Source organism: Myxocyprinus asiaticus, chromosome 45, assembly GCF_019703515.2.
Source record: "Myxocyprinus asiaticus isolate MX2 ecotype Aquarium Trade chromosome 45, UBuf_Myxa_2, whole genome shotgun sequence".
NCBI lineage: Eukaryota > Metazoa > Chordata > Actinopteri > Cypriniformes > Catostomidae > Myxocyprinus > Myxocyprinus asiaticus.
This window is the reverse complement of record NC_059388.1, coordinates 905,359-927,103: the sequence shown is the minus strand read 5'-3', so window position 1 is coordinate 927,103 and position 21,745 is coordinate 905,359. Positions and strand designations below refer to the sequence as shown.

General features: G+C 40.1%; 1 protein-coding gene across 1 annotated transcript in view; it reads left to right on the top strand.

Moving 5' to 3' along the window:
- LOC127435306 (receptor-type tyrosine-protein phosphatase beta-like) overlaps positions 1–21,745 on the top strand; it is a 100,734-nt gene that overhangs the window by 69,598 nt on the left and 9,391 nt on the right. Inside the window, 5 exon segments of the mRNA XM_051688675.1 lie at positions 6,970–7,051; positions 7,223–7,313; positions 7,453–7,529; positions 7,674–7,808; positions 10,434–10,556. Of these exon segments, the coding sequence (XP_051544635.1) occupies positions 6,970–7,051; positions 7,223–7,313; positions 7,453–7,529; positions 7,674–7,808; positions 10,434–10,556 (508 nt within the window).

Sequence of the window (21,745 nt, the reverse complement as noted above, 5' to 3'; positions counted from 1 at the left end):
AAAATAGTTGTTGTTTTTTATGGGAGCTGTGGTGTAAAGTGTGCCAGATGCTTTGGGGAAAGCTGTGACAGTGACTCAAATAATAGTGATCGTGAGTTTTGCGTTCACATTTTTCATTTGCTCAGATGCAATAAATACTAAATATTCGGAATATACCTTTTCATAGCTGTAATCTTTAACAGGGTTCCCATGTGTCTTGGAAAACCTGTAATTTTGCAATGCAGTTTTCCAGTCATGGAAAAGTCATGGAAAATGAAAACAAATTCCTAAATGTTGTGTTAACAATGACGACGGCCAAAACGCTGATTTAAAAAAAAAAAATTTGATTCACATCCCGAGGTGGTAGCATGGTGATGCAGCCTTTACACATGTGAATAATTTTCAATAATTCAACAATTGGAGTCTGCGATGTGGAAAACATGGATGGAATCACTGAATCCAGTCATAAAAATAGCATTAGTAATACATTTACATTTACATTTATATTTATTCATTTGTCAGACGCTTTTATCCAAAGCGACTTACAAGAGAGGAAAACATAAGCGAATCACCTTAAGAGACAGTGGTATGAAAAGTGCTGTATTACAAAGTATCACTAGCATCATAATTGTATTTAAAATAGAATAAAGTGCAACAGAATTATTTTTATTTATTTTTTTTTTTTTTTAATGACTGGTTAAGTGCTCATGGAAAAGATGTGTTTTTAGTCGTTTTTTGAAGACAGAGAGTGAGTCAGCTTCACGGATGTAGTTGGGAAGGTCGTTCCACCAACTTGGTATGATGAAGCTGAAAGTCCGGGAAAGTGTTTTGGTGCCTCTTTGTGTTGGTACAACAAGGCGACGTTCCTTAGCTGACCGCAGACTTCTAGTGGGTGCGTAGCTCTGCATCAATGATTTTAGGTATGCTGGAGCAGACCTAGTGACTGTTCTGTATGCCAGCATCAGAGCCTTGAATTTGATACATGCATCATCCGGCAGCCAGTGAAGAGAGACAAGGAGTGGTGTAACATGTGCTCTCTTTGGTTGATTAAAGACCAGACGTGCTGCTGCATTCTGGATCATTTGGAGGGGTCTAGTTGCACATGCAGGGAGGCCTGCAATGAGAGCGTTACAGTAGTCCAGTCTAGTTATGACAAGTGACTGGACAAGCAGTTGTGTGGCATGTTCAGAGAGGAAGGGTCTTATCTTCCTGATATTGTAGAGTGTAAATCTACATGATCTTGCGATCTTTGAGATGTGGTCTGTGAAATTTAGTCTGTTGTCGATGGTTACCCCTAGATTTCTGACCGATTTGGAAGGCGTTACTGTAGTTGCACCCAGCTGCGTGGTGATGTTGTGTTCAACATCAGAGTTGGCTGGAAAGACAAGGAGTTCAGTCTTGGCTGGGTTTAGTTGCAGGTGGTGCTCCTTCATCCAGGCCGAGATGTCCGCCAGGCAGGCAGAAATTCGAGCAGTTACTGTGGTGTCGTTGGGCTGAAAAGACAAGTAGAGTTGCATGTCATCAGCGTAACAGTGGTAAGAGAAACCATGTGCTTGAATGATGGGTCCCAGTGATGTTGTGTATATAGAGAAGAGAAGTGGCCCAAGAACTGATCCCTGAGGTACCCCAGTAAGTAGCTGATGTGGCTTGGATACCTCACCTCTCCAGGCTACCTTGAAGGACCTACCTGAGAGATAGAAATTAAACCAGTCAAGCACAGTTCCTGTGATGCACAGCGAGAAGAGGGTAGAGAGTAAGATCTGATGGTTGACTGTGTCAAAGGCTGCAGAAAGGTACAGCAGAATCAGGACTGATGATCTGGATTCAGCTTTCACCCGTCTCAGCGACTCGGTGACAGACAGCAGGGCGGTCTCGGTGGAGTGTCCACTTTTAAAGCCTGACTGATTGTCATCCAGCAGCTTGTTCTGTGAGAGATAGGTAGAGATTTGATAGAAAACTGCCCTTTCAAGTGTTTTTGCCATGAATGGTATGACAGAGACTGGTCTGTAGTGTTCTATTTGTGTGGGATTAAGTGCGGGATTCTTCAGCAGCGGGGTTACTCGAGCCTGCTTAAATGTAGTGGGAAAAGTGCCTGTAAGTAGAGATGTGTTAATTATGTGTGTGAGTGCAGGTAGGATGGACGGAGAAATGGCCTGGAGAAGGTGAGAAGGAATGGGGTCAAGGGAACAGGTGGTGGGGTGGTTGGAGAGGAGGAGTTTAAAGACCTCAGTGTCAGTCAGAGGAGAGAACATGGAGACAGAAGAGTTGCCTACAGGAGACAGGTGTTTGACAAGGTGTGGTGCTGAGAATGTATTGCTGATGGCTGCAACCTTATTAGTGAAAAATGTGGCGAAGACATCTGCTGTCAGTGATGTGTCAGGTGGTGGAGGGGGAGGGCAGAGAAGTGTGTTGAATGTTCTAAACAAGCTGCAAGTGTCTGTGGTGCTGTTGATCTTGTTCTGGTAATAGGAGGTTTTTGCTGGATCTTTAGATTTCCGCCATCTCCTCTCAGCTGCCCTGAGGTCAGTCCAATGTTCACGAAGGACGTCAGACAGCCAGGGGCTGGGTGGTGTAGCACGTGCTGGCCTAGTGGTGATAGGACAGATGTTGTCTAGACAGGTTGTTAAAGTAGAGCTTAGTGTGTTTGTGGCAGTGTTTACATTAAGCATTTTAAATACATTTTGTGTAGGAAGAGATGTAGAGACAGCAGTGGAAAGGCGAGAGGGTGAGAAGGAACGGAGGTTACGGTGAAAGGAAACCAATGGTGGAGTCTGTTTTAATGTAGATGGGAGTGTCATGTTGAATTGAACAAAGTAGTGATCAGAGACATGTAAAGGAGTAACAAGAATATTTGAGTTGGTACAGTTACGTGTAAAGATGAGGTCCAGCTGGTTGCCCGATCTGTGAGTTGCTGTGGTGTGTAGTTTTTCCAAGTCAAATGAGGCCAGGAGAGTATTCAATTCAGTGGCCTGGGGCTTGTCTTGGTGTATGTTGAAATCTCCAAGAACCACAAGTGGCCTACCATCCTCCGGCAAGGAGGACAGCAGGACATCCAATTCCTCAAGAAAGTTTGTCAGCTGACCTGGAGGGCGATAGATGACAACAGCATGGATTTTTGTGGATTGCATTGTAGTAATAGCATGGAATTCAAAACTAGTATTGTTACATAGTGAAGAGTGTGGTGAAAAAGTCCAGTTGTTATGAATGAGCAAACCTGTTCCCCCACCCCTACCGGGGTGTCGAGGGGTGTGAGAGAAGGAGAAGTTGTTGGAGAAAGCAGCAGGTGTTGCTGTATCCTCTGGACGTATCCATGTTTCTGTCAGTGCCAGGATGCTGAGGGTGGACTGTGTGGCAAAGGCTGGAATGAAGTCAGCTTTGTTCACAGCTGACTGGCAGTTCCAGAGTCCCACTGAGAAAGAGAGCGGAGCAGGTGCTGAAGTGCAAAGTGGCCGTAGGTTTTGTGGGTTGCGTTTGGTCTTGCATCGATATCGTGTAAATGGTCTGTAACAGATAACAGGGATGTGCTTGAAGGCATGTGTTATGCGTGAAGTAGACATGTTAGTACATAGAAGGAAAAGAGATACAATAACAAGATACTTAAGTGCTATGGTGAGTGGCGCCTTGTCGGTGTCCTTGCTCAGTGGACTCGCACAGGTAGACTCGCTGGTCTCTACACAAGTAGGTCTTCACACGAGGAGAGCTTTACACGAGGGTTATCACTTCCGCTGCCGCTTCCGCGTCAGCATTCGAGTCAAATATATACGCGATGATAATGAGCCGTTCGATGAAAAAGGCAGAACACGCCTTAATGCTACTTAGCACAACAAAGCTAGTCACGTGGTCAGCCGAAACTAAGGGTCGCGCGAGGTGACAAGTGCGACTTCCGTGCACTGCAAATAAATTATGCTGCACTTTAGCAATAAATAATACCCTTAAACAAGTGAAGCACTGTTTATAAACACACACACACTGGCCAATCAACGCTAAATCTAGCAGTGAATAACCTGGGACAAGTCAAAAACAATATAGCACACACACACATACACACCAACCTTTGTATAAGCGACGCGGGTTCAAGACAGTAAACAAACAGCACAAGTCTAGCAATGAATACCACTCTTCAACAAAGTAAAACAATGAAATAAACACACTTACACGCAGCTGCAGACTCCTGTAGATAGATTGCTTATCCTATGCGGTATGTCACGGAATTTGACATAATTGGAACAAAAATGTATGTTTGAATGCATAATTAATCAAATTAAAATCACAATGTGTCCTAGTGTGATTATTAAAAGGCATGAGGAATCAAATTTACCTTAATAGAAAAAGAGAATTTATTTAAACTAAGCTGCAAAAACAGCTAGTTTGGAATTTGTGGAACTTGTGATGTCACAAGGACCAAATACATCTGCATATTCAAGGCCTATTTTTCATCACTGCACCCTTGGCCCCACCCACTGGTGCTCAGTCAGTCACACAGGTGAAGAGGAGAGAGATGCACCTGTCATGGGAGATTCATCCTAAATGAACTTACACAGGACGCCTTCATGTGCCTGTCTGAATTTAAATGTTTTCCTACATAAACATGCACAGACAGACGTCTTTGACCATTGATACATATCTGGGGCCTTTTTTAAAAGACGCGGTGTCAAGTTACAACTCTGAAGAGGAGAGGCTGTCTGACATTCAGCTGCTGCCTCGGGTTCTTTCGCCCATCTGCGCTATTTTTTAGTTGTTGGTGTATGAAAACATGATGGAATGATACTGGAAACTGGATGTGGATGTGTCTTCAGTGTATTTTAGAGTGGATTGTATGTTTGGCTCATAACATACCAGTCAATTCAAGCTTTGCAAAGGAACTGTTATTGAAGGATGGGGCAGTTAAAAACACTTGGACGCAATCGCAAAAACTGTGAGTAAACAGTTTCATTCATGAATATTGCATATGTCATGACGGTGTGATAGTTTATGGTGCTGACATCCTGTTAACACCAGGAGCATCCATTGATGCGACACGAAGGCTTGAGGCTGTCTACACCAGAGGCATTGACACAAACTTTCTTAGACATTTATTTTTGTTGTTGGCAGTAGTAGTGCCACCACGTACAGTGCAAAATGGAACAGGACATCTGTTTACTGTTGGCGCAACACGATGCGCCACAATGGACGCTTCCATGGTAGACAGCATCATTGATTATAATGGGTTCTATTGCTTTTGACATGACTCTCATGTCTGGTGTAGACAGGGTGTGAGTGTTGACAGTTGTGCTTGTGATGAACAGTTAAATAAATATGGATGCAATGTGTTGGATGTGTGTTATGTGTAAACCCCGACATTTGTTTTATAATGTTGTTGAGCTGGTTCATTCTTTTCCGATTGAGTTTCAAAAATGTCTCTATTCGAGGGACTGCACGATGTTAGCCAATCAGAACAGTGGGCGTTTATGTTGAAGTTTTAAGGATATGCTTAGGCCAAAACCGAGCATTTCAGACAGAGGGCCAAAAACAGGGTGGAAATGATCAATTATTACTACATTATGACAGTTTTAATGCAAAAAAAAAAAAAAAAAAAAACTTTGGAAGACCTCATGGAAGATAATAAAACTATATAAAAAAAGAGCATTTAATGACCCCTTTAAAGCGCAAAAGGGTATGATTTACTTAAATAATCTGCATGTGCTGCATGCTTCAAAATGAATGTTTGAAGCCTTCCACTCAAACACTGACAACACATGAGCATCATGCGAGCACTGGGTGTTTTTGTAGTAGATGAAGGGCTGTACAGTGTGACAGTTTTGCTCACAATTGCGATTAAAAATTTGTAACGTGCATATACAAATTTTTACCCATTCGCCCATGTGCAATAAGTTTTAGCTCTTGGAAAACCCACAAATGACGCCTATTAACAGTGTTGCAAAAAAGATCATGTTATACAAGTCTGATGTCCACTTTGCTATTGCCAAATCTCAAAAGCTCAAACTTCAGTACATGGCCATGGATCAAGGTAATGTTCCCTTTGTACTTTGGATGTTTTAATGAATTAAAATAATTATATTGTCACCATTTTGATAATAAAATGTAATTAAACTGTTGAATACCGAATTCAGAAAACAAAATTACCATCCAATAACCACAATATACATCATGACCTCTCATGGGTGTTTGTTTAAATATTACACTCGATGGGTACATAAAATGTCCTGGAAAATTGTGCCATGAAAATGTGAATAATGTGTAATAAAATAAGAACTTAGAATGGGATTGTACATCTAAATTCATTTCCTTTATGTTTTTTTTAATTTTTTTTATTTAATTTTATTTAATTTAAAACATAAATCATTCACATATTAACCAGTGATTCGACTAAACCTTAACTTAAAATAAAAGATGCTTTGATCAAGACACAGAATCTCAGGGTGTAACGATAATGAGTAGGCAGGACATCTCACGATGATGAAGTGAGAACCCAAGTGCATTTTATTTACAAAACTGTGAATCCAAAACAAACATAAACAACTTGACAACATTACACCAACACAATACTTGACAAAAAACAATGGCAAACATGAGGGCTTAAATACATGGACAAGGGTAACATGCCAACCAATGGGAAAACTGAACTAATAACAAGATAACCAGATTACTAAAACATGAACCAATGACACGACAAGACTGATAACGAGTTAACAAGACAATAAACCAGTGAAAACAAGACACATGAACATGGAGGGAAATAGGATATCACATGACCTGAAACAGGAACAGGAACTAAACTTTCAAAATAAAAGACATGATCACAAAACATGAACAAAAACACATTAAAACGTGACACAGTGCTTACTAAATGACTACTTACCAACAATGCAATTTTTCCTAGTTTGAATTTAGCCCTTATTACTGCTACAGATTTAACGTTTGTTATCAACAAGAGTGAAGATGAAGTGTTACTGTAAGGAATTGAAATATATGTTCTCTATTTTGCATTAGCCCAGTCAGTGCAGCCCACTTTGAATCCCATCTTGCCAAACTTCAGGCTGATTCCAGTTACCTTCTATCAGAAGAGTTTGAGGTAATGCACTTCATATTGTCAAATCAATTAAATATCAAAGTCCACCAAAGCAGTTATGGTACAATAGCACACTTGATATACGATTATAAAAGTACTATCATTACATAAGGTATACTTTATCATTTGGATGCATTAATGGTTATGGAATCAACTTTTTCCCAACATTAAAAGAACCTAAGGGACGTGGGACGGACCCAAACTCAGAGCGCAGCACGTTTACTATGGAACCGAAGCAAAAACCGATACAACAATATACTGCCCTGTAAGTAGAGATGTATGACATTTTCTGACCTAATTTATATTGTTTTGTAATTTATAAAGTATATTTTTTAAACCCTTTTCTTTGTGAGCTCTGGTAGTTTTGGCCCCCACTCATTAACCTCTGAATTAATTTACTGCAGATGACTCCTCGCGTGTCAGACTGTCTTGCCTGGAGGACAACCCCTGCTCAGACTTCATCAATGCTAACTACATACCTGTGAGTTCAGGATCATTTATCTTCTTCAGCTGATTGTTGCTAGGCTTAGTTTGGAATATTTTGGGTGATGTGGTGTTCACATGCATATTTGTTAACCATGTTTAATTGTATTGTAAGATCAATAAAAGTAAATCTGTTTAACAGGGCAACAATTTCAGATGGGAGTATATTGCCACACAAGGGCCTCTTCCTGCTACCAAAGATGATTTCTGGCGCATGGTGTGGGAACAAAATGTACACAGCATTGTTATGGTGACGCAGTGTGTGGAGAGGGGGATGGTGAGTGCTGTCAGGAAAAAATGCTCTTCAACAAAGATGGTAGAACACTGTAGGGCTATCAACAGGACTCGGAAACTAAATTCTAATTTGTTACTTAAATAAAACAGGAATTTGAAAATGTGTTAGAATTAAAAATTTCAGTTTATTTCAGTTAGGGGGGAAAAAAAACTACAATACATCAGTGATCACTAGATTTTTAAATCGATGTTGTCTCCTAAGCCTACAAGAGGGCGCAATGAATACAAATAAACCAAACAGCACCATTGTTTATTGCAAATAACATACCTGTCTACTCACAAAAATGCATCCTATTTTAAAAATCGAAAGATTTAACCAGTTTAAATGATCAAATCTGAAGTAAAAAAGTAAAACGAGAGAAGGAATGCTTCCATAGATGGTTCTATGTTAACTTAGTGTTGCACAGTATACTGGTGCCATGGTACTACCGCAGTACATAAGCTTCAGAATACTAGTGGTACCACAGTGTTTTTCATTAATTACATTTGTATGTACAGTACGGTAGTAATATTACATTATAATAGATACATTAGTAGTAATATTCGGCTGAACTCATTTGTGAAGCACCATTTGAAGCATTTATCAGAGCCCAGTGCTACAATATGGGCTGTTCAAACAGGATGCTAGACGGAGAAAAACAGAATGGAACAGAACATGGAAATCTCGAGACACACTTTTTCTGAAATTGAGCTCCTTTCCTGACCTAGCATTTTAAACCACATAGCTTATACTGCAAGACACTAATAAAGAGAATATGACGCAACAGCCAAAGACCTCCACTTCAGTCATTAACCTAGTTTACATCCACTTTTTGCGAAAATGCGTAAAAAATATTTTGTGAAATTTGACGGCTTCTGCCTGTTTCCATTCAAATAGCCTTTTATAGATAAACATAGTGTGCTTGATGACATCATGCTTAAAAAAAAAAAAAAACTTTCGCATAAGTTTTGGTTTATCGCCAAATAAATTTTCCATACAGAAATGTGTGTATATCGCTAATTGTGTACATTTCGCCTCCCAGATGTCCCTAATTTTTTTCCTCTGACGTTTTGGTAAAATGGGGAGAGTATTGAGACAGTTCATTGAAATTGGACAGCTTACTGTCATTTTCATTTCACAAATAAAAGCAATCAGAAGACGAGGAATTGCAATCAAAAGAGAGCAGTTGCCCTTCTGATAGGACTGTAATATTGGTCCTAATGTTGCGCCTATCGCAGGTTGCCACCGGTTCCGACCCGAAAGCGAATCGTCATGGCCCTGTTCAAGTTGGCAACCTGCACCAAGTAGTGGGGGAAACTTTCAGTCTTAGTATAAGGACCATCCATTGATGTGTATATGCTGTGTGCACAGCTATTAAAGAAAAATTGATGCGGTGTAATATCAGAGTTTACATATATGATACATTCCTGATATTCAATAGGCTATTTTGAACAATCATCTAATCTAAATCATTGCCATCACAACTGCATTATGTCCCGCATATTTGTCCAGCAACTTTTAATGACCTACAGAACTTGATTGTCATCTAAAATTAATTTGACATTTGACATTTTCTGAAGAAGCTCAGCATATGCGATCTGAGGTAAAGAGGGTCTGGAAGTGACCTCAGCATTGGACAAATAGTTCTGATAGTTTATAATCTTGAAAAAAGTGTAGAACATTCTGAGAATGTCATTCAGCCGACTTTTTTCGTCAATTTTTTCATTTGGTAATATTTTCATTTAATGCTTTATTCGTTTGGTAATTTTGCCTGCATTTTTTCAAAAGTAAGCTAAACAATAATTTAATATAATTGGGCTATGTTAGTGTTCCAAAAAAGCACACTGAAGTTTTTCTCCTAGTATTGTGTATTTATTTTTAATTTAAAACATCTTTGTGCACAGAAATGATATGTTTTTTGTTTGTGGGTTGATTCCATGACTGCCGCCTATTATTTTGAATGGTGTGGAAAAGCAACTTTATTAAATAAACGGATGTCTACCACGATTAAATTAATCGCAAAGAGTGGCCATTAATTTGTTCTCCATGATATGAGATATTTGTGTTGGCACTCTAGAAGTGTCATGACGCAGATGTGTTTGCAGCATTGGATCTGTGCAGGTATCCCATTAAGACCAATCCATAACAGTGCGAGTAATGCTTCACGTACAATAAACTGGCTTTCAAGGATGTATACCTTGTCGTTATGATTAACACATGCAAATGACTGGGGTCAATTCTGTCATGTGACTATATTTTCTTGACACAAAGTGTTTCCAAACCAGTTTTTCATGACATTTGAAATATCGACATAGAGTTTATGCGCTAAATTTAAACGGAAAAATATTATGTCGACACGAGAAATTTTAGTGACAGTTTGCGTTTCCATCAGCTATACGGTAAACTTTTTGAAGCGCTACACTTTTTGACGCAAAAAATCCCTTGGATGGAAACGTAGATATTGTCGGTGCTTGGCACACATCTAAAAATCAAATGCATAGTTTTAGCATTTAAATGTGCATTTTTTCCCCCCTTAAATTTGACAAATATTCAAATTCTAATTTGACAGCCTTAGAACACTGTTTACTTCTCACATGCCTCTCTTTTGTGTATGCTTGTATGATTCAGGTGAAGTGTGATCATTACTGGCCTTTTGACAGTGAGCCGGTGTATTACGGTGATGTTGTGGTGCAAATGCTTTCTGAGAAGATCCTCCCAGAGTGGACCATTCGAGACTTCAAGATATCATGTGTGAGTGTGTTGATTTCATATAAATAAAATGTTATGTTCAGAAAAGTACCATTTTTAAAATCCTTAACCTGAGACAAAAATGTTTGTTGACAAAATTAAAAACCATAACAATAAGATAAAACAAAAGATATACTATATGATGATGATAATCAAACATTTTCAATTAACATACTGTAAAAACAAAATGAGAAAAAATATTATACAATTAACTGTATTAATGTTATTTGTATTTATTTTATTTTTAAGAAAGAAAAATCTAGAAAGAATTGAGAGAAATTATCCAGTCATAGTATGTTTGTGCAGGTGTTCAGCTCTTTCAGCTCAATCCGCTTGAGCCGAAAGAGCTGAACACCTTCACAATGAACTTTACCAATGGGCTATTTACCTTACTCAAACACATCCTATATACAGTATGTGACATTAATCAGCTATACCCACTACATAAACATCATATTGTAACTTAGATCTGCACTGACAATTAGGCCAATGAACAACTAGAACTAAGTAACGGGCTACTCAGAATGTGTAACTTGGGTTGTGAACACACAATTACCTTAAAAATGCAATATCCTAAACATGTCTAAACATGAGGTGTTCACAACAGAGTAACTTTTAAAAGTAGCTAATTCTTCAGGATATCCATTATATGCTATTAATTCAGGAGCTCAGGTTTCCAAGGCCAGTTTTCTCATGTTATATAGTCTTGTATATTAAACACATTAATCTTTGATATGTTGATACATGTTTAAATAATTGTAAGTAGTGTAACCAAATATTCAAATATAATATATATATATATATATATAAGTTAGGTCTTTTACAGTTTAATACATGTTTGTTACATGTTGCACATGATCATCAATTAAAATGTTATTTATGTTGACTAAAATTATATGCTATTTTAGTCAGAGTAAAATTGACCAAAATTATTGAATTTGACATGATGAAATATTGACAATTTTAGGGCTGTCAGTCAATTAAAATTTTTAACGTGATTAATCACATTTTTTTTATTTTATTTTATTTGTTTAGTTAATCGCAGATTTTGAAAATGCTGAAATTTGACACCATATATACTTTCCTGTCAAAATGCATTTACAGTATTTCTATTTTAGGAACGAAAATGAAACAATATGTAACAGTATAATGCTTTATTAACATTTTCCAAACAAAGCCTTCCACAATATAATGTCACCTGTTCAAGTAACATTAAACTTTTCCCAAAGTCTAATTGGGAGTTTGACTTATTGAAATAATTAGTCCCCAAAGGTTGAGTATTCATTCATATGATATTTTCATTAATTTCATATTTCTATATTCATACTTTTACATTTTAAATATTCAGCTCATAACATATTTATGCATTTGCAACTGCTATGTAAAAGCATGTATTCCTGCTCTGTGAAAATACACCTAATTGCCACTTCAGATGCAGCTTCTGTGACACCTATGCTGTGTAAAGATGGCTTTAGTCCCCTTTTAGTATTCATTGCAATGTGCATTAAATCTCTTAAACTCTCATCCTCCACAATATTTATCTGCCGGTAGACTGTGACTATCCACTTTCCTACAGCAATCCTGAAGCTGTGTTCATGATTCACATCAGAGCGTCAATGCCAGCATCCAGTGCCGGCTTGAACTTCACGGGAAAAGCAGAGTGATAGTTAAGGCTTGGCATGCTTCAGTGGTAATTAAAATGTGCTGAAAATACTTGATTTCTATCACAAGGCTTTTTTTGTACATCAAATAATAGCGCTTAGAGGTCCTTTCTCCATCATTTTATCACTGACAGTGAGGCGCTGTTGTGGTGTGTCCATCACTGTAATGACTCTGGGCAGAGACATTATAAAGGTTCTGCCTTCCCAACAAGTGTTTATGCTATATTAACAGTAAATGTGTTTATTGCAATTAACGCGTTAAACTTTTTAAATTAATCTCATGCGATTAACGCGTTAATTCCGACAGCTCTACTAAGTTTTTAAAGGGTATTTTCGTCATAAGACAAAAATAAAATAAAACAACTGTCTGAAAATTAACACTGCCCGAGACCAAATACAGTATTCTGACTGTAAATTCTCCTAGACCTTTCAAACTACATCTACCAAACTCGGGACAGACCTTCAGACAATATGGACAAAGTGTGCTTTGTCAACTTTTGGAAAACCACAAGTTGGATCAGTTGATAATCACATTTCCCACAAATCCCATGGACTTATATTCTTACTTACTACTTACTTCAAATATAATTCCTGCTAGTGCTTTCATGCCCTCCGAACTAGAACTGAAGTACTAGAGCAATGCCCACTAGCCAATAGGGTAGTAAAAGTGCATCAAATTAACAAGGGAGGGATAGGTAGGGAGAGGAAAAAACTAAATACTTTAACAATTTGAACAATATCACTAACTAGTCCAGGTAGTGAAGACATTGACAAGAAACTCTCCCTCACATCACAATGGGAAGGAAGAGAAATAAGTCAAAAGACTTATATAGCGCAATGGCATAAAAAAACCAGTGAGAAAGTCTTTGCTTGGAGATGGCCATACCTTTTGCGTGGCCTCCAAAGCAGACAAAGTGCTGATCTTACAGTCTGAATTGACACATTCGGTCAATATACATACACAATGCCCCCACATGACAAAGCATGTGTAGTCTTTATCCTTGTCCAACTCAAATGGAGGAGAAAAGAATGCTTGCGAGGTGACAATATGAGCTTTGAAAGAAGTGGCCAATACTTTGGACACATAACCTTCCCTGGGCTTTTAGACTCTAAGCAAAAGTCCTTGACCAACAAGGCCTGAAGGTCCCCAACACATTTGACTTAAGCCGAAGCGAGCAGCAGTTCAGTCTTCAAGGAGAGTGTGCGTAAGCTTGCCACATTTAATTGCTCAAAGAGGTAACACGTAAGCGCATACAACACCAGCATTAAGTCCCAGACCAAGATTGTAGCAAGGTGAGAGGGCCTCAGCCATCTTGCTCCTTGCAAAAACTTACTGAGCGATTGGAGACATGAGCGACTGTGTCAACACGTGAAGAGGCATTCTCAAATTGACACGGCACTGGAGAATCCTAATATGTAACTAACCCAGAGAAGTGACTGTGGGCACAGCGGCCATGAACCCCAACATTTGCTGGAACTGGAGCAGCTGTAAGGCATCCCCCAGCTTGAAATTTGTCAAGCATTGCAGGACAGACTGAATTCCTACGAAGGAAACTTGCAGACTGGGCACCAACATGCTCTTTACCCTATTGACCATGTAAGACAAAAGGTCCCTTTTCTTGCATGCCAGTTCCTCAGATTGCGCTAAGAGCAGACAATCATCAAGGTAGCTGAACACATTGACACCACTCAGCATCAGCGGAGCAATCATCATGTGGACACACTTGGTAAATGTGCCAGGAACCAGGGATAATGTTGCATTCCATTCAAGTCAGATGTGGGATATTCCTACTTGATATCTCCGATCTCCGACCATAAATGCATTCCATTGCCCGATATTCGGAATATGACATTTAAGGAAATAAAACTGCAATGCTCCCATTAGCCTAGCAGGGGTTCGACTGTTACCAGAAACGTCTCCTTGGAACCCAACTGATAAACAATGCTGCAGTGCTAGCATTTGTGCTACAGGTGTACGATCATCAAAAGAGAGTTTAATTTACAATATATTATACACCTGTTTTCACAGACGTTTGTTAAACAAGCATTAATATCATGTAATATGTCATTTTTTCCTCATTAAAAAAGCTGTACTCCTTAAGAAATGAATTGTAATTTTGAAACATATGTAGAAAATCATGACCACTCAAATTAAAATGAAGACTCCAGTCATATCAGTAACCTGATAAAAGCTGTTTTATTCTACATGGAGAGGATCCGCACATGGGGGCTGCCATGTTAGATTCACATGACCAGCCAATACTACTCACTTGATCTCAGTAACCATCCTGTTATAACCATCCATGGCTGACTGTGAATTGTGAATTTTTAAATTGGCATCAGTAACTGAACTATTGCGTTTGGGCTCAAAAACTGATTGAGTGACAGAAGAGTCAGAGTCAAACCTTCTGATTGAGTCAGAAGGCTTTTTTGAGCATTCTGACTCAAAAAATCTTGAGTCCAAAAACTGGACTCAAGATGGCGCCGAGTATGGCTGCTGCGTTGCGAGCTCAGATACAACATAGTAGTGTTTTGTTTGTTTTGTTCACAATTCTTATGTTTTTTGTCTTGGATGTTGTCTGCCTTATTGTCTACGACAGACAAACACTTTTAGACATTGGTTTAGCAATTTCACACCTTAAACCGGACTTCAAATTCCTCAATGCCGACCCGCTGTTTACAAACACGCAAGCAGAGCCCTTTGTCTGGGCAGTCCGGACGCGGAAACGCAAAAGGAAAAGGGGAAACAGAGCCGGCGTTCTCATCAGAGTAAGACGCCACGCAAATCGACCCCCGCTACCCAGTATTCTACTGGCAAATGTTCAATCTCTGGATAACAAGCTCTGAGAGCTGAAAGCGCGGATCTCTTTCCAATGAGAGATGAGGGACTGCTGCATTATCTGCCTTACGGAAACTTGGATGTCTGTGGAGATTCCAGACTCAGCCATTGAACCCACGGGGTTCTCCGTGCACCGAGCGGACAGAGCGAAAGACCTCTCAGGTAAAAGCAGAAGTGGTGGTGTATGTTTTATGATCAACAAATCCTGGTGTGCTCAGAGGAACGTACATTCTATCAAGTCTTTCTGCTCTCCTGATCTGGAATTTCTCTTCTGTGTCGACCATTCTGGCTACCGAGGGAATTCACAGCGGTCATTATCACAGCTGTGTACATTCCCCCACAAGCCGACACAGACCGGGCAATCAAGGAACTGTATGGGAGTATAAGTGAGCAGGAAACCGAGCACCCTGAGGCCGCATTCATTGTGACCGGGGACTTTAATAAAGCCAGTTTAAAATCAGTCGCACCAAAATACCACCAGCACATTAGTTTCAACACACGAGGAGACCGGGTTTTGGACCATTGCTACTCTCCCTTCCGGGATGGCTACAAATCCCTCCCCCGCCCACCATTTGGCAAATCGGATCACTCTTCCATTCTGCTTCTGCCCGCTTACAGGCAGAAACTGAAACAGGAAGCACCCACTCTCAGAACGATCCAGTGCTGGTTGGACCAATCAGACTCTACACTACAGGACTGTTTTGATCACATGGACTGGGAGATGTTCCGGTCCGCCTTTGATGACGACATCGAGCTTTACGCTGATAGCATAATGTGTTTCATCAAAAAGTGCGTGGAGGATGTGGTTCCGACCAGAACAATACGGATCTATCCGAACCAGAAACCATGGATAAATAACGATGTTCACGCGGCACTTAATGTGCGGACCTCCGCTTTTAATTCCGGGAACGCGGAGGAGCATAAACAAGCCAGTTGTGCCCTCCGAAAAACTATCAGAACAGCAAAACGCCAGTACAGGAGCAAGATTGAAGGACAGTTTAACACCACCAACTCTAGAAGCATGTGGCAGGGAATTAACATCATCACGGACTTTAAAGGGAATAAAAACTCCACCATGAACACCGCTGCCTCTCTCCCGGATGAGCTAAATAGTTTTTATGCTCGTTTTGACGGAAATAACACCGCCCTCGCGGAGAGAGCTCTCGCGGCTGAAGCTACAGAGGTTAGTTCACACTCCGTCTCTGTAGCGGATGTAACCCGATCCTTCCGACAGGTGAATATCCGCAAAGCCGCTGGTCCAGATGGCATTCTGGGCCAGAGTGTGCGTGAACCAGCTGGCTGGTGTTTTTACAGACATTTTCAACCTTTCCCTCTCTTTGTCTGTAGTCCCCACATGCTTTAAAACATCCACCATTGTGCCTGTTCCAAAGCAATCAAAAATAACTTGCTTAAATGACTGGCGTCCTGTTGCTCTGACCCCCATCATCAGCAAATGCTTTGAGAGACTAATCAGAGATTACATCTGCTCTGTGCTGCCTCTCTCTCTTAACCCATTGCAGTTTGCTTACCGCAACAACCGCTCCACTGATGATGCCATTGCATCTACAATACACACTGCTCTCTCCCACCTGGAAAAAAAGAACACTTATGTGAGAATGCTGTTTGTAGACTACAGCTCAGCATTCAACACCATAGTGCCCTCCAAGCTAGATGAGAAACTCCGGGCTCTGGGCTTAAACAGCTCGCTGTGCAGCTGGATCCTGGACTTCCTGTCAAGCAGATGCCAGGTGGTTAGAATAGGCAGCAACATCTCCTCATCACTAACCCTCAACACTGGAGCCCCACAGGGCTGTGTTCTCAGCCCACTATTGTATTCCCTGTACACACATGACTGTGTGGCAACACATAGCTCCAATGCCATCATTAAGTTTGCTGATGACACGATGGTGGTAGGTCTGATCACTGACAATGATGAAGCAGCCTACAGAGAGGAGGTGCACACTCTGACACACTGGTGTCAGGAGCACAACCTCTCCCTCAACATCAGTAAGACAAAGGAACTTGTGGTGGACTTCAGAAGAAAGGACAGAGAACACAGTTCCATCACCATCAATGGAGCACCAGTGGAGAGAGTCAGCAGCTTCAAGTTCCTGGGTGTCCACATCACTGAGGAACTCACATGGTCCATCCACACTGAAGTCATTGTGAAGAAGGCTCATCAGTGCCTCTTCTTCCTGAGACAGCTGAGGAAGTTTGGAATGAACCGCCACATCCTCACACGGTTCTACACCTGCACTGTAGAGAGCATCCTGACTGGCTGCATCTCCGCCCGGTACGGCAATAGCACCGCCCACAACCGCAAAGCACTGCAAAGGGTGGTGCGAACTGCCAGACACATCATCGGAGGTGAGCTTCCCTCCCTCCAGGAAATATATACAAGGCGGTGTGTGAAAAAAGCTCGGAGGATCATCAGAGACTCCAGCCACCTGAGCCACGGGCTGTTCTCACTGCTACCATCAGGTAGGCGGTATCGCAGCATCAGGACCCGCACCAGCCATCTCCATGACAGCTTCTTCCCCCAAGCAATCAGACTTTTGAACTCTTGATCTCCCATGATCAAAATACATCAGCACTTCACTTTATTACTCTTATATCTCACACCTGACTGTCATAAATTATATTATTATTATATTATATTCTCTCTTAACAACTTACTATCAACCGACAGCCTGAATGTCAATACAGTACAATATAACCTACTGTACATTCTATATATACTACTGTATATACTTTTTTATATATATTTTTATTTTTATTGAATGTGTATCTATATAGTGCGTATTGTATACTGTACAGTGTATGTTATTATTTGTATATTGTTGTGTGTAATTATGTGTATATCAGACGTTTAAATTGTGCTGTTAATATGATGTTATTGTAAATTGGTATATGTCCCATCACTGTCACCACTGCTATGTTGATCGGAACTGCACCCAAGAATTTCACACACCATTGCACTTGTGTGACAATAAAGTGATTTGATTTAGATTTTTTTGATTTTTGAATGATGCTGCATCCAGGCCACTAGGTATCAGTGTAAGTCTAAGACGACAAGTAATATCGATTAATGAGTTAATGTTTATAACTTACTTTGTATATCTCCCTGGGTGCTGACATGTTTGTGTGACGTCGCGCACCTGCATCTCGGTGAAATCGGAGTTGACAATTTTTGCACAAGCTTCCAAGTTGAAATTCTGAATTCAAGTGTCATTCCATTGCTTTTTCCCTAGCAGTACGTTGGACAATCTAACATTCCGAGCTGAATGGAATGCAGCACGAGCCAAAGAGCAGAACTTTGAAATGGTATGTTGTCCCCTCAAAGGCAAATCTCAAGAATTTCTGAATCTTTCAGGTCTGTTGACATGAAATAGTTCCAGTGGACACACGTGAGACAGAATCTTTCTCTGAGTAATCTTGAACGTACACTTCCTGAGTGTAAGTTCAAGATCACATCGTCCTTCTTGGCGACCAAAAAATAATGTCTGTGGAAGCCTTTCTGTACATTGCACAGAGGTAGGCTCTCGATTGCATCTTTGCCAAAGAGACACTGTACATTTGAATGTAAAATTGGCACGTCCCACACAGCCACAGTGGAGGACAGAATGTTGTTGAAGCAAGGCGGCCACCTCGCAAACTGAAGGACAGAGCCATGCTTGACTGTGCTCAGCACCCAGGTGACCCCTGGCAGGCCACGTGTCCGCGTAACAGGCAAGTGGGAACTAGGGATGTTATGGTTTCACGGTTTCATGGTATACGTCGGTTTTAAACTGAATGACTTTATACCGTGAATGAGATGTCAATGGTATGAAAACTATCTATGTAGACAGAGTCAGCTACACTTACACAGCACCACATAAACTTGATAAGATTAAATAAATCTCTAAATTGTGACTTCCTCATTTTATGTTCATTTTTTAGGTGACACACATGTCGCAAGCACAGCAGCACACAGACATTTTGTGCTTTATTTCCCCCACCAAAGCGGTTCAAGTCCGCTGTGTGAGAAAACGTTGGGTATGTTTAAGACCCATTGGGCAACACCAATGTTTCTCAGTTACCCAGTTTGTAAAGTTTGTTGCAAAAAAGTGTCGACTCATGGAGAGAACACTTTAAACCTGAAGCACCTTCTCTTCAAGCATCATCCCACTAAATGTGCATTAATGTAAGCAAAATGCATTATATAGGATAATAAATTATAGACCCCCTTTCTTAAAAAAACATAAGATACATTTTTACATCATTTGTAGTGAGGTTTATAGGTAGGCTGACGTTATGTTTGTGCATTCTGTCACACTCACAAACACAAACGTATTTAAGCGCTAATATGCAAAGTTACATTGGGCCGAATGTTTGTTCATGCATTTATTTGTACAGTACAGCACAACAGTAGGCCTACAATGTGTTAAATAATAATAGACTACTACTAATAATGATATATTTTATTTGAAAAGTACTATATAATGTAACGTCTGTGTAAGATCAGTGATGGCTAATTACACTTTGTTTAAAAAAAACCCTTTTAGCCTTTTGACATTTGCATATAAATTACTGACCTGGCCTCCGCGTTTACATTTATATGGGTGCTAAATTGCAGATGGTCTTTATCACTATCAAAAGGATGCTAAAACAGGTCGCCTCTGGAGTGTCTCCATCAAGCTTCAAACACATTCCACAGAAAGGGGGGTGACCCCCGTGCCAGGCACCAGAGCAGTTGTCTGTCTCCAGTAATTCCAATACACGTCACACACACACCTAAAGACATTTTCTCTATTTAGGCCATAGTAAGCAGTTATAAATGTATCTGCTATATGCATGTGTTGTATGTATATTCCCCTATTATATTAACTTAGTTAAAACCCTTTACTTGTATTAGTTAGACGTTAAACGCCTATATTCAAGTGTATGAGTGTATCTCTGCTTTAATATCGTCTGGAGGTTACCTTCTTGGTATCAAAATGATCTTCTCTTTATTTCTCACACAATAATGTACACCATGTGATCGTGAAATGCATCGAACAATTCTTACTATGTTTTGAATTAAAAGCTGCACTAGCGGTTCAGATCAGCAATAAAATGCGAATGGGCCATAAACGGAGACAAAGGATGTCTCTCCCGCTCAAAATGCATGCCTCTGATTGGCCACTCCACCCACAAAATGGGTGCGGCAATGAACTAGTAAAACTCCAGAACGCAGACTAATCATCGCTCAAAAACTCTTCTTCTTGAGACCAACACCCTCCAAAACTCTCCTCTTGAGTTTAACCTTCTGGCAGTGTTTATCTTCAAGTAACTTTGTGGATTTGCTGTGGACTTCTTCAACTCACTCCTGAAGAAATCGTCGAGAACCTCGTCTACCACATCAAGACTCTTATTCAGCAACAAACCAATGCAAGTAACCATTTACAACTGATTAGATGCGCGTCTAAGTTTGAACCCCTTTTAAGGTGAATTGTGCCTCTGATGATTCTCATTTAGGTTGTGGTTAATTGATGTGAACACTGCCATTCTCTGCTCTTCTCTCTCTCTTTTCCTTACTTTCCTTCATTCTATATATGTATGTTTTGCTTAGTTTGTTTGTATGTTAGTTATAGTTTCATTTATTAAATCCCTTATATTCACAATTGATTGTCTCTGTGTTCCGCTCACAATTCAAAGTCACTGAATGTTGCTCCTTGCTACATGCTAAACTGCTGCTAGCACTGTATAAGTAGGAGGGCTATTGTTCTTTGGCCAGGAAAGTAATCTTCCTAGAATTGATAAATGATTATATTGTCTGCTCTGTGGACGGACAGATCAAGTAATTGTAATATCGATTCTGCTACAGTTAATTCTAAGATCTAATCTGAATATTTATTATTAATTATAACCAGTTATAATTAATTATAAATAATTCCCTTTTTAAGCTAATTTGCTACAATAAGTACTATATACAGCAAAGTGCAGACAGGAAATGGACAGTACTTGAAAAAACACCAATAAGTAAACTGCAATTGAATAATAATTTATTTTTAATAGGTATTGTTTAGAATCAAACTAAATTACAAAACCAACCATTTACGGAATCAAATGCATATTTGTTAACCTGAGCAGTAATCATTACAAATTATTAGGTTTTTGTTTTTGCTAAATCAGTTTCTTAAATTTTAAAATTTTGTTGTTTTACTGTATGGCATAATGTTTGAAAACTTTTTTGGAATGTGGCAAATTTTTGCCACACCGCCAATGGCAACACAAACAGTCACAAAACTGAAACCATGTCCTTCACCCTGGCACGCAATGGCAGGGAGAGCGTGAGAATCGTGGGAAATATCCTCGGGCCCATCAGCCAAGTGTGACCTGTTCTCACCATCAGAGGCCTCCAGTGATATTGAATCCCCTTCATCATCATCATCTCCGAACATGATCGCACTATGAACGGCAGTAGTGGGGTGCAGATTGTAACAGACGAAGCCACTTGAAATGGAGTGGAGGAGATACATGATGCCCAAGTCGGCGATAAATCATCCTCAGAACCTGCACACTCCAAATACCGTCCTTGCTTACCTTACTCATGTTGTCCCTCGGGAGGTGCAGATGTTGGATATTGGGAGGAGAGGGGAGCGGCATTGAGTTTCATCCGCTCAAAGTGAACGCAATCAGTCTCAACAAGCACAGCTTCGAAGTGACCGACT